This window comes from Cynocephalus volans, chromosome 4 (assembly GCF_027409185.1).
Source record: "Cynocephalus volans isolate mCynVol1 chromosome 4, mCynVol1.pri, whole genome shotgun sequence".
Taxonomy (NCBI): Eukaryota; Metazoa; Chordata; class Mammalia; order Dermoptera; family Cynocephalidae; genus Cynocephalus; species Cynocephalus volans.
The window spans coordinates 83965210-83979716 of record NC_084463.1 but is presented as its reverse complement, the minus strand read 5'-3'; the positions used below and the strand labels follow the sequence as shown (position 1 = coordinate 83979716).

Genomic DNA, 14507 nt, shown 5'->3' with positions numbered 1-14507 from the left:
AAATGATTTTGAATTAGTTGTATCAGCTGGAGAATAATATAGATCAAGAGTTGGCAGACTTTTTCTGTAGAGACCGAATAGTAAATATTTCAGACTTTGTGGGCTATGCAGCCTGTGTCATAACTACTCAACCGCTCTTGTATCATGAAAACACCCAATAGACAATATTGAATGAGCGTGGCTGTGTTCCAATAAAACTTTATTTGTAGACACTAAAATTAGAATTGCATATAATTGTAATTTGTCATGAAATATTGTTTTAATTTCTCTTCAACCATTTAATAATGTAAAAACCATTCTTGGTCATGGGCTGAACAAAAACAAATAGCAGGCTAGATTTGGCCTGTGGGCCATTGTTTGTTGACTCTGATGCAGGTTATTAAGTAAGTCCTATATTCCGTATTAAAGTGGTAGAAAATTGGGGACTTACTCAATATTTCTGGGCTTCTCAATATTTCTGTCTTGGGTACTGAAAATGGGAAAACTTAGATGTAATTTGTATTGGCAGGCCCAAGGAACAGAAAGTAGAAAAGCATGTAGAAAAAGAAAATAGAGAGGAAGGTGTGTAGCTTTGGGAATATAATTTTATGGCGTGATACACACACACACACACACACACACACACACACACACACACACACACACACACACACACACACACACACACACACACACACACACACATATATAAGTCATATATATATAAAACTTTTTTTTTAGCAGCTGGCTGGAATAGGGATAGAGCCTTGACCTTGATGTTATCAACACCATGCTCTAACCAACTAAGCTCAGGAGTATAATTAATCTGTCTGAGGCACCTGCTTGTTAATTTCATTTATCAAATATTTATTGAGTACCCACTGTTGTTTGACGCTGTGCTAGGTCCTATAGATAGAAAGTAATGTGCAGCTTGGTCTTTTTTTAAATATCTGTTGGGTTCAATGGAAATTTAGAGGGATTAGACCCTGAAGTGTGTTTTGCTGGAAAATACAAGTCTTCGTTTCTATAAAAAGTTATATGCACTTTATAGGAAAAATCATTTATTATCTCATAAATACTGTAGATGGCAATAGGGAAGGTTTATCCCTGCCTATGTTAGCAAATTGATTTTATAACTTTATTTAAAGTGTGTTGTTTTCTCCTTTCTTCCTTTGAAATAATTATTCATAATTCTGTCAGCCAGAGGGTATATTTTGGTTTAGTCAGTGAATGGTTCCAGAACATTATTAGAATTATTAATTAAAGGAGTCATATAAAGTGTTTATAACAAATAATCACTTTTGATGTTTTTAAAATATAAAGTCCTACAGAGCAAACTGCAGTTGTTGGGGATAATTAAAAAACCTGGAGCATTTGGCATTCTTATGAAAATAAGAATGTGTCCATAATGCTCTCATTATATCAAGAAATGTTTCTGCTTTCTTTGGAGAGAATTTAGTAAATTATATGGATGATGAAAATATTTTTGCATATTTTCTTTGTAGAATGAATTTCTCATTTGTATCTTGGGTTTTAATGCCAAGTAGATGGTAGGAATGCACTCTGTCTTGGGTACTCAAAGTGAGACATCTTAGGGTCTTTTGTTTTGGCAGGCCTAAAGAACAGAAAGTGTACAAAGGGAGGAGAGAGGCAACTAAAAGGGAAAGTGGGTTAGCTTTGGGAGTATAATTAATCTGTCTGAGGCACCAGCTTGTTAATTTTATTTATTAAGCATTTATTGATTACCCACTATTGTTGGACACTATGCCAGGTCCTATAGATACCACCAAGTAGTGTATAGCTTGGTTTTTGTTCTGGAAATGTGGTAAAGAGATAAATGTAAGACAAATACTGTAGTTACTAAAAATATTATGGTCTAGCAATATAAATATGCCTAAAATTATTTGGTATAGAGCATTGGCTGTGACTAAAATCCCTGGTTCCTAGTTGAGCAAGGGATACATTGTTGCATGCAGAACAAGTAAAATGTAGAGTAAATTTACAGAAATTATGAGGAGCTAGAAAAGAAGTCTGGGGCCAGAATTTGCAATGTATACTATGGTAAAGTGCTTGGCCTTTATCGCATAGTTTAGCGCAGTGCTTCTCAGACTGTGGTGTAAGATTAGGGAGATTATATATACACACACATATATTTTTAAACTTCCCAGGCCATCATGTACGAATAGTTTTATAAAATACAATAAAAATGAATTATAGAAAAATGAAATAGACATATGAAATACAGGTCTTACATTTTAAAATTTAGATTGAACCAACATAACATTATTCTAGATAATTGTTTTAAAATTTATAAACACTGAATTTCTTTATGTACCTCATCATGGATTAGGAATAACAAATATTTCATGGCTGGTAATTCTCAGGCTTGCACTGGTCTCTGGGCCATCCTAGGTGATATGTGGTCCCTGCAGATTTTTAAGCAAAGAATGGTATGATTATATATGTGTTTAACACAATGACCTTTTTGGCAATATGAGTGATAGTTAGGTTTCAGGATGGAAGGTTGGAAACCAAGAAAGTTTGGAATCAGCATTTTAGAGAGAGCTGGAAATGGATGAGAAAATGAAAGTGACTTTCTTTATTTTGATAATCATGTAAGGAGTAATTCCTCCACGAGGCTATAAGCTTCTTGAGGGCAGGGGCTATATTTCTTTTGGCTACTAACATAACCTAGGCACTTTCGAAAATATTTGATGAATGAATGCGTCAGAGAGATAAAGGCAGAACCAGGAGACATTAGAGTATTTAAAACTGGAATAAGAAGAGTTTCAGGCTAGAGAAGGTAATAAACAGAATCAAATGCTTTCAAATTAAGGAAGATGATCATTTGTAAGTATTTATTAGATTTAATAATTTGAAATTCCTTAGGGAGATCAACTTTAGCAGCCTGATAAAGTTAGAAGTCAGATTGTTAGAAGTCAGATTGTAGTTTCTTGCCCATCTCTATTATCCAGTAAGAGAATGAGTAGAGAGATCCTTTTAAATATGACACTTCATTAGTTAATGTTAATTAATTCATTGAGGAAGAAAAGTAGTGGTAAATAATCTTTGCTACCTGTTAGTATTGAGAATCAGTAAGATTAATTATAGGTATGTTTGAATGTACTTCAGACAGTTTGTGGAAAAGTGGAATGAAAAGATAATATGAATCTTTCTGTAAACTTTTTGAAGTACCTTCTTATTCTTTCCCTCTGTTTCATCAGGGGAACTAAACCTTTATTAAATGGAATTGAAATTGACTTTTTTGTATTTGATCCTGATTTGAGAAGAAAATTGAAATGTGAATAATTTGGTTGGTCTTGTTTAAATTGATTTTTAATGAATTCATTCCCTATTATTTTTTATTGATTCTTCATTAGAACCTTTCCAGTAATATTCCATTTTCATTGTTGAATAAATTTTACTCTTATTCTGTACTGTGCCAGGTGTGCATTTGGCTAAAAGTTTGTAGGATAAAAGATTATGGCTTGAAAATGTGTGGCATATAAATTCTTCTGAAGAGTCAGAGAAGCGGAAAGCATTTGAGGGCTGTTAAATAGGAAGAACAGAAGTTGTGTGGAGTATCATTATAATTATTAATTTTGCAAGTTTGTTTTGTCATTTAGTTGCTTTATTTTTTATAATCAAGTTTTAGTAGGATCTTTAAATTTCAGTAATATCCATTAAACATGACATCTGCTGCATAAGTGATGGGCATTGTCATGCAATGCCTGATGGACTATTGGTACTTTGTCATCTTTTGATATTGTCTAAATGAAAACTTTATTTGAAGTTTACCTCTGTGATTGCTTTTTTTAAAATAATAAACTTTGGGATTTTTCCCACCCTTTTCCTGAAAAAATTATAGTCATTTTATTGTACAGTAAGTAAAGAAAATCCAGGAGACTTAAGACATCCATAATATTATGTGAAAACTTTAATCTTTTTAATGCTTTTTTTTTTGTTATTAAATATAAGCATTCAACACTCTTCAGGATAATTTCAAATTATCTCTAAATTTTCCGTAGAATGAAGATCAGCAAGAAGTGATCCTTGTCAGAACAGATCAGTCTGGAAGAGTATGGCCTGTAAACACACCACGAAAACCTCTGGAATCAAAAGGAGGAAGAAGGAAGAGACAGATGGTATGTTTAATATATGTGTTTGTTAATCCAGAATTCCTTTCTTCCTTGTGGGGATTTTGTTGCATCAGACTACAGAATATTTTCTGAAATGTAGCTTTCTAAAACAGATGTTAGAAGGCAGTAAATTATGTTATTGCTTTTATTCTTAGTTTTATCCCTTTGCCTTTTACAAAATGAGATCTCATTCAACTGCATTTTTTCAAATAATAGTGAATATTGAATGTTTAAGGCAATTTTAATTTTAGTGTACATTTCTTTGGCGGTGTTATTAGTTTCTTTTTACATACTTACCATAGCTCTTAGGGAAAACCTTGGTCTCCCAGACCTGTTACCTGTGTTAGACAGCTAATATGAGACCTGGTGGTGGGGTATCCATACACAGTAATGTGTTAATTATGTAGGTGCTGTGATCCTTAATAATCCGAATTTTATTGTTCATCTTCTAGCTTTAGAAATTAGTTTTTAGCACTACCTTGAGGCTCTTGAGATGGCAAAAACAACATATTCAGTTTTCCCAAGTTAGGTTTACTGTTGTAAATGTGAAAGATCATACAAGTGATAATTGGGTACACAAAAGAATTGCTCATTTGGAATTTTTCTTTCAGCTGTTTATTATTTGCCTGTTGAATGCCTATGCTGCTGGAAATACTAATTAATTAATTCCACAAATAGAAGTGGAATGGATACCTCTGCTAATGTAATGGGAGGAATTAGGGGGCTGGAGAGGAGGTGTGGCAGGAGAATAGCAAAGATTTGAATTATATGAAATGACAGAACTGACTTGGGATCCATAAATACATTGCCAGAAGGCATTGATTGCCCTTTTTGAGTTGTGTATTAGTGAGCAATTTAGGTATAGGAATAAAGAAGGCAGACACATTCGTTCAGTATTGGGGTTTGCTCTTTGGGTATAATGAAGGGCCAGAGGGCCAGAAATGGGTGATTGAAGTCATGGAATGTGTGGGTTAAGCTAGTGAAGACAAGAGTAATAATGTTGGGAAAAGTAGTGGGACCCCGCTTCCAAAGATCTTAAAGAAGTTGAAGACCAGGTTTTTTTTTTTTGGATAAGGGGATATGAGAGCAGCACTGGGGAGATTTGATTTGGGAGGAAATAAATAGCACTTTTCTTTTCCACACCTGGGTACGGAACCAACTGAAAGGAAAACCCAGGACTGAATTAGATGGTGATCAGAATATCAGCCTTGTTTCTGAGAAAGCTGTTTATAAAAGAAGGATTTGATAATTAGAAGTAGGTAGGTATTTTTTGTTACTTACAAAGTATAGTATGTCTGTTTAACCACAGTATTAGTACTGGCTGTTAAGTTCTGATTTAGTAGTTATAAAATGGTACATCATTGATGTTTCAGCCAGCATTTAAAATAATTTGTGAGGTTGAATATTTTGCCATATGTACTAATTTTCTTTCATCTGCTACAAATTTTCTGCTTGTTTGCTTTCCTAATTTTTATCATATATAATCTTGCTCTTTGAAAATCCTCAAACATATATTAAATTTTTGTGAGAAAAAAAGAAAAAGAAGTGGGTGTCTTGGTCAGTTCAGTGGTTAGTTCAGGCTACTATAACAGAATAGCATTGACTGGGTGGCTTAAAAAACAGAAATTTATTTCTCATAGTCTGGGGAGTAGGAAGTCCAAGATCAGAGTGCTGGCAGATTCAGTTTCTGATGAGGGCATGCTTCCTGGATTGTAGATGGTGGTCTTCTCATTGTATCCTCATGTGGCAGAGAGAGAGAGAGAGCAAGCTCTCTCATATCTTTTTAGGGGTACTAATCCCATTTATGAGGGCTCCACCCTCATGACCAATTTACCTACCAAAGACCCCACCTCCTAATATATCACATTGGGATTTCAACATAAGAATTTTGGGGGGACATAAACATTAAGTCCATTGTAATGGGTTTGCTAGTACTTCTCTGTTTTTGATGTATGCGGGGGCGCGCCTAGGTTCCTCCCGCAGACCCAGAAGGAGAAGGAGCCGACAGGATTACCCCTGGTGATGGGACCGAGGGATCTCAGGGAAAAGTGAGCCTGATGCCCGCCAACCCAGCCCTGTGAAAAAGACACTCAGACGCCGCAGGGGTTCTGTCAGGGCTGTTCCACTTTATTGCCATTACACTGCAATTTATATAAGCAAGCAAGTAGGGGCTTTCCATGAACTAACCAATCAATTAAAGGATCACGCGGGCATGCATTTTGTACTAACATGTTGAGCATAGCGATCACGCAGGGTTCATGAGTGCGGAAATACTGGAGGACCAATAAAAACCTTTTGGAGCTATCTTGGGTTATGCCTCCCCTACTTCTCGCGGGCGGGCGCCATCTTCATCCTCCACCCATAGGCAACATGTGGCTCACAGATAATGTTTGCTCCTAAAAATGGGCCCAACAGATGTACTTACTCCACCTCTGGATAACTGCAATCTTCCTTCTGCAGTGGTAAGGAATTTTAACTACAAGGAGAAGAGCAGAAAAGAGAGAACAAGGGATAGAGCAGTTTATCATGCTATTGATAAATGTCATGCTTCTATTTCTGGGGAAGAGGAGAGTAAAAGGGCAGAAGAAGTAGGGAGTGTAATTCTAATGGAAGTTCTTTCACATGGAAGCACATAGAATAGGGATAAACTGGAAGGAGAGGTCTTGATACATAGTATAATTTTTCCATTTAAGAACATGTTTATAGGTAATCCATTAAAAATACCTCAGGGCTGACTCTTGAGCTCAGTTGGTTAGAGTGCAGTGTTATAACACCAAGGTCAAGGGTTTGGATCTCCTGTACCGTCCAGCCTCCAACAGAAAACAAACAAAATAGCTTCAGAGACTCATATTTTCACTAAATTAATAATGTTCATGTTGTTATAGGTTTCAACCCATGAGGAAAAAGAAAGGATCAGATACTTTCATGATGATGATAATCTAAGCCTGAATGATTTAGTCAAAAACGAAAAGATGGGAACAGCAGAAAACCAAAACAAACTTTTTATGAGAATGGCATCTAAAGTAAGATATATTCCTAGGATTCCTTTGAATTTTGGGAAGCTGGTTCTTTAATCTAACAATGATCTACTTTTCGGAGAGATTGGGTTCTCTCTAATCTTGGTTTACTTTATTAAATTTAATGCTTTGAAAGACATATTAGGAACATGCATTTTGGAATTGATCTGATTTAGGAATATACATTTGGGATTTTGTTTGTTTTTAAGCATAGGCTCTGGTTTATTTCTTTAGTGTGTTCTTATGAAGATATTACTTATATATTTCACCTACCATTTAAGAGAGAATTTTCGGCCAGAGGTTAATGATTGCCAGTGTGCTGCTAGTTAGGTTACCAATCTGTCTTGTCTTAATGGTCCTCTAATTCTTCGTAATTATGCCATGAAGAGATAGAAGAAAATATTTAGACTAATGTGTTACGGATTATAGAGAATATATATTGGAATGATTTTAAGTCTATTCAAATGAAAATATAAATATGTAATATATATAATTCATGTATACATTATTTAAATCTTTATAGGTAGTGGGATGAATTTTTGTTTCAAATATCATTTTTGGTTCCAATCTCTGCCATTGTAATCCCTTCCAAACACTACTATTGAAATGTTTTTACAAAAGAGGCATTGTATTTAAACTTAGCTCTATAATAGGGTTTGGCTGACTGTGACTCCATGGAAAAAATTCATCTCACTGCCTATATTTGCAAATAAAGTTTTATTGAAGCACAATTATGCACATGTGTTTACATATTGTCTAAGGCTGTTTTTGCTCTGTAACGGCCAAATTGAGTAGTTGTGACAGAAAGTGAATACTCCACAAGAATACATATATTTACTGTCTGCCTCTTTACAGAAAAAAATTGCCACCCCTTGCTCTATAATACCAGTGATTATTTTTGGTAGTTTGTGTTTGAACTGGGTATCTGAAAGACAGGAATGGGAGGGAGACCTTTCGCTGTATACCTTTTCAGACTTATTCTTTTTTTTAACTATGTGAGTATATTACCTGGTCAAAAAATTAACTTAATGAAAATTAAGGTAACCAAGGTATGTTGTATGTATATGTGTGTGTTGGTGGAGGGTGGGTAAAATACACTTGGATTTAAATAAAAATGGTCATTGTACCTGTCACTAAGAATTATATGAGATCTTACAATTTAGCTAATTAGAATAATTTTGCCTCTGTTTATTTGGGGGAAATGCTAGAAATTTCTTAGGGTCTGGAAAAAGGAGGAGGACATATTTTTATGAGAGTTTCCTTCTCAGAAATAGTTCCACTTTTTATGGAAGTCTAAATTAAATAACAATCTTAACAATCTAGTCATAGTTCATTCAAGTTTATACACAAGAGAAAAATTCTTGTTAAAAATTGTAATAGGCATTTACTAATTAAACAATTGTTTTTGAACACCTAATTTGTGCCAGCTATCATTGTAGGTGTTGGGTACAGAGAAGCAATCAAGTCAAAGTTTGTGCCCTCAAGGAGCTTTTATTTCTAGTGGATGAGACAAGTAATGAACAAATACATAATATAAAATATTATATAACATAAGTGATGTATTATAAAATAGAAAATATTTTTGTGGAAAATAAAGCAAAGTAGAAAGGAGATGGGATTATATTTTCAATGGAGGATTGAGGGAAGACCTCTTTGTGGAAGTGATGTTTCAGCAGACTCTGAACAAAAGAGGGAGTTGAGGGGATCTGTGTGATTATATGGGGGAAGGATATTACAATAGAAGAAACATCAAATGCAGAGGATCTGAAGCAGAGACAGTCTTGAAGAACATCAAGAGACAGTAGGAAGACAGGCAGAGGGAGAAAGAGAAACAGAAGTAGAAGATGAGATGGGGGACACAGTAGGAGTCAGGTCACATAGAGTGTTACAGGCCATGGTGTGAGAACATCTGCTTTTGTTTTACATGATGGAAGCCATTTGAAGGTTTTTAGTGGGGCCAAGTCATGATCTGGTTTATATTTTGACAGGATTTTTCTGGTTATTCTTTTGGAAGGTAATGTAGAGAGGCAACAGTGGAAGTGGGGAGATGACTCAGGAGGGTATTCCTTTAGTTCAGATAGAGCATTGGATTAGAGTAGTAACACAGATGAGAAGTGTTAGGATTTGGAGCAATGCTGGTGCCATATATTGAAATGGGAAAAATTGGGAGGGACAAATTTTGCAAGGTGTGGAAGATCAAGAGTATTGTTATGGAAATGTGAAGTATGAAATGCTCATTAGACATTTACATGGTGGTATGGGGTGACTGTCCCTGGAATTATGGGTGATGTTAGTTATTCCAAATAGATTTAGATGCTATTAGCATTTAAATAGCAGTTAAAGCCATGGGATTTAAATTACTGATGAGGAGAGCCTGGACACTGTGCCCTGGAGTGCTGTCTGGAAGAGGACAGAAAGTATTTATCATATGAGACTGGGAAGGTACAGCTAGTGAGATAGGAGGAAAACTGAATGTTGTTTCAGAAGCCAGAGAAGACAGGAAAGATTTTAGCTCTTTCTGAGACATTGAGTAAGATGTTTGAGGTTGAGTAAGAATCATGATACAATGATAATGACTTGTTTCATATTTTTCGTATTTCACCACCATTGCTTATTACTTTAAGGGTACAAAGAATAGAGCATGTATATATAGGTTTTCTTTTGTTATTTGTATACTATGAAGTCTTGTACTAATACTTATCTTGTATAGGTTTGTTTTTAACATTAGCAGTACAGTCATGTGCTGCGTAATGATGGGTCATATGTGATCATACTTGATGTAGCCTAAGTATACAGTGTTTATAAAGTCTATGATAGTGTATGTTAGTGTCCTATACCTTTACATTCACTCACCATTCACTCAGAGCAACTTTCAGTCCTGCAAGCTCCATTCATGGTAAGTGCCCTATATAGGTTTACCATTTTTTATCTTTTACAGTGTATTTTCACTGTACTTTTTCTGTTTAGACACACAAGTACTTACAATTGTGTGACAGTTGCCTGTGGTCTTCAATACAGTAAAATGCTGTGCAGGTTTGTAGCCCAGGAACAGTAGGTTATATCATATTGCCTAGGTGTGTCATAGGCTCTACAGTCTAGATTTGTTTAAGTATACTCTAGGATGTTTGCACAACGACAAAATCATCTGTTGCGGGAGATGAAGGTCTTGGATATCCTGAGGGAGGAATACCAGGGAGAATTCAACAATAACTCCAAGCTCATGTAGTGATGTCACACACTCAAAGTTTATTGCAAAGTGAAAGTACACGCAAGAGAGAGTGAGGGCAACCTGGTGAGAGAGAAGCATCCTGTCATTATTCAGGGTCATGGGTTTTATATGTCATCTGGGGACCGAGATGGTGTTCTAACTTAACTAGGGGGAGGAATATTTAGTTTGGGTAGAGATTGGGAGAATCCTGGCTCAGGGGGCTGCTTCTCCTTTTGGTCATGTGTATTGCTGAGTTTGAAGAAAAGGGTCATGTGGCAATGGGGCCAATTTTCCCTTAAGTTTGCCCTTTTTGGTCTGGCGCCACGTGTGAAGATTGTATAGTGGTCATTTGCATCTCTGTCCTTCTTAGTGCACATGTGTTGGGGTTTTTGTGATTTTTGTTTCCTGTTCTGAAAGCCACAGAATTCTAGGGTTCTTTAATTTGATTGGTCAAGGGGTTTTCCTTTTTCCTCTCTCCTTATGGGCTCATTAACTACAAAACAAGGAGGTGGCTAATGTCTATTCAGCCTGAATATTCCTGGGTAGCCTACCTGGGGTGGGTAGGGACCCCTGCCAAATGATGACACATTTATCAGATAGTATCTCTATGGTTAAGCCACGCATGACTGTAATTGCATCTTTATTCAATCAGTTTCCCTGAACATTTTACACCTTTGATTTTTTTTTTTTAAATCCAAGTTCACTAATCTAGAACATTATAAAGCTAGAATACTATAAAAGTTTGCCAGTGGTATTTGGCCCTTAAAAATTTCATTCCCAGTCTATATTAATTTTGGCTTACAAAATAATGTCCCAATTTTATAAAATGACATGTTTTGGATTAAATAGTCCAATGAAACCATACTTATTAAATTTATTTATAAAAGGCTTCCTAGGATAGAGACAGTAGGTGCTCCATAAATGTTTCTTTCCCATCTTCTGTTCAGTTTTTACACTATTTATAAATAAATGCTTGTTTCATTTTTTATATGATTTAGATATTATCTTATAATTTCGGTGGAAATCAGCCAGAACTGATAGCACTAAATAAACCTACAAACTAGACAAACTATTGAGTGTACAACTGTACACATTCAATCCAGATTTTTAAAAAATTGTTGATTGATGAATTTACATGTTGTTGAATTTGTAGCAGTGTTGTATTAACATTTTGATAAGGGTGTTATTTTTATTCAAGCAGATTGTTTTCTTTGTATTATTAAGTGGAGATTTAATTTGGTTGTAGCAGCTAAGGAAGTGCAGGAAGCTCCAACCCTTTTCTCTTCATGCAATCAATTGTGTTAACTTTTCCTGTCATTATTATTATTTTTTTTTTTTGGCCTGACCATTGATGTGTATGTGATAGCAGAAGAAAGAGGATGGACTTAAATTATATTAGGCAGTTTCTCATAAAAAAGGACAAAGGTGTTTTTTAAAATATATTGAACAATGCCAGACTTTACCTCTATGTGTTAGAGCTAATTGAGGTACAGGTTGCTATGGAAATGCTGATTTGGCATTGTGATTTAATTCATCCTGCCTAATAATTAACCACAGCATAGTAGCAATTTGTTTTGTATGTTTTATAATTAAAAAGAAAGTATTTGGAGTATTGGCCATTTCTGTAAACACTGTGCTTAATCTTTGCACTTTTAAAAGTTTATGAACTAAAGTATCTAAGTTAATGCATTTTTAGAGATAATAATATCGTTGGTATATAGTTTAAATACGTTAAATATACTCATGAAGAGACCACAAAAGCTTATTATTCTGTGTTCTTCTTCTTAGTTGGAAGTCATTTGTCTAGGACAAGTGTCCGCAAACATTTTCTGGAAAGGACCATATAGTAGATGTTTTTGGCTTTTTGTTGCAACTACCAGCTCTACTATTATGGTGCAATGAAGCGACAGACAATATGTAAATGAATGGGTGTGATTATATTCTAGCAAAACTTTATTTATGAAAACAGGTGGCTGGCTTGTTTATTGTAGTTTATCAATACCTGGATTAGGGTATCTAAATAATATATATTTTCCTTCAAATATCTTTGGGTACTTCCCTTACTTAGTAGTTCCCCTGAAAATGGATCTTAGATCTTGGGAAAAGTAGCCATAAGAAATAGTTGATGTAGAAGAAGAAGAATCTATTTAGTTGTTTATTTAGTCAGCAAATGTTAATTGGTCTCATTTAGTCTGTGAGATGTTGTACTGGGGATACTCTGGCACTTGAGGAAGACATGTTCCTTGATTTAATTGAGCTTATACCTTAATGGGGAAAAAGAAGCATTAAGTAAAGAATAATGAAAAATGAATCCATTAATTATGATTGTGCATATTACTGTGAAAGACATGAAAGTCTTGAGAGCAGCACCAGGGTGACCTGATCTGAACTGGGAGACAAGGAAAGGTTTCGTGTTGAACAGCAAGTCTGATACTGTTTCTGGTCAGTATTCAAGTGTGGGTTGTATTTGCTGTTGATAACTGTTTTACTTTTTATTACTATCGTATTACATTTATTTATTTATTTATTTAATTTCTACTGTCCATCCTTTTCTTGCAGCTCTGAAATTCAGATTTTATTCACTTTCTTTCCAGTTGTTATTAATAGATCTGCAACATAACCAGCGCCAGTTTAGACAAGCCTAAATACAAAATGGCACCGCCTACCTCCTCCCTTCCCCTCCCCCAAGAAAGCCTCCTGACTTCTGCATCAGTGCAGTTCTTCACCCAGTTACATCAACCTAATGGTCCCTCCCCCCGTAGATTTCACGCCCAAAAGCTAATATAAACTCTAGCAAACCCATTTTTTGGGCTGTCCACCATTTTCAAGGACAGCCATGGGCCCTGTGCCACTCTGAGCACAGCCCGGCAGATTTCTTTCTTTAATAAAGCGTGAACAGTACCCGGCATCTCGGCTCACTTTCTTTCAGTTATTTTACCATTAAATCTTTAATAGCATCTCTTTCTTATAACCAGCTCAAGAAAGGTATCTCGTGCCAAATATGAACTTGATTGTATTAAAGATAGGGGAATTATGGTTGCTGTGCTTTTATCTTTTTCCTTTCTATATTGCTCAGGGTTTTTTTTCTGAAAATGTACTACATAATTAATGAAAAAAGGGGAACAATCAAAAATATCCCCCAAAAGAAGGGCATGTTCATATGTTTTCTTATCATGTATATGCTAGTGTATTTATTATGATTTTCCAGAAGATAATAGGTATGTAGTAACTTCTTTTTGGTAAAGAAGTTTCTTCCTTTGAAATCATAGAACCAAAGATTTTTCGATTCTGGGAAGGGACCTTACTAATCTTGTACCTTCCACATTTTATAGATAAGGAAACTGAGACTCTAAGAGAATTAAATGGCTTATACAAGGCTAAGTAACTTTCGTATGCCTACAGCTGATGAGTCACAAAAGCCACCATCAGAAGCCTCAACTTTTAACTCCCAGTCCAGCTTAAACAGTACTGCCTTTCAAATGATTCATGCTAATGGATAGTTGTTGATGCTTAAATTTAATGTCTTTGTCTAATTTCCATGTGTCATTTATTGGTATTTGGAATAATAAGTTGTGTATGCTCTGCTTGTTCTTAAAATACATTCTATTGACTCCAGCAATCTTTAAATATAAACTCTTTCATTTAAAATTTAAGACGTCAGTGTTTCCTTGGCAATGTAAACTTAGGCACATCTTCATGAGATCTAGATACATCTTTCCTCATTAATTTTTTTTAGCACTGTGGACAGTAATTTTATCCTTTTTGTACTGATGGAGCATTAAAAATGGGCTGGAGGGGAGAAAAATTGGAAAGTACAAGAGAAAAATGGTAAAGGAAAGAAAAAAGACTCAAACTAATTAGGGTTTCACCTTAAGAAAACCAAGATGATTTTATTATCTAATAAAAGATGTTTGTGTTTCTATTGACAATTTTATTTTTTCTATATTTGTAACACTTAAGATTTAATGTATTTTCTTTTAGAGGTAATCTTTAAAATATGGATTACATATTTCCATAATAATACACATTTAAACCCGAATCCTTTTTTTATTTCCAGTAAACTGTAATGTTAATAACAAATTTTGAGAGATTAAGTGACATACCTTTTATAAAGGTATGATTAGAGTAAAATAAGGAATATTGAAATTGTCAACTTATTGTAGC

General features: G+C 34.9%; 1 protein-coding gene across 4 annotated transcripts in view; it reads left to right on the top strand.

Moving 5' to 3' along the window:
* The window catches only part of LOC134374796 (CWF19-like protein 2), a 97691-nt gene that overhangs the window by 47220 nt on the left and 35964 nt on the right, over positions 1 to 14507 (top strand). For all 4 annotated transcript variants that reach the window (XM_063092796.1, XM_063092794.1, XM_063092793.1 and 1 more), the window contains one exon: positions 4008 to 4124. In XM_063092796.1, coding sequence (XP_062948866.1) covers positions 4008 to 4124 — 117 coding nt within the window. The remainder of the gene's footprint in view (positions 1 to 4007; positions 4125 to 14507) is intronic.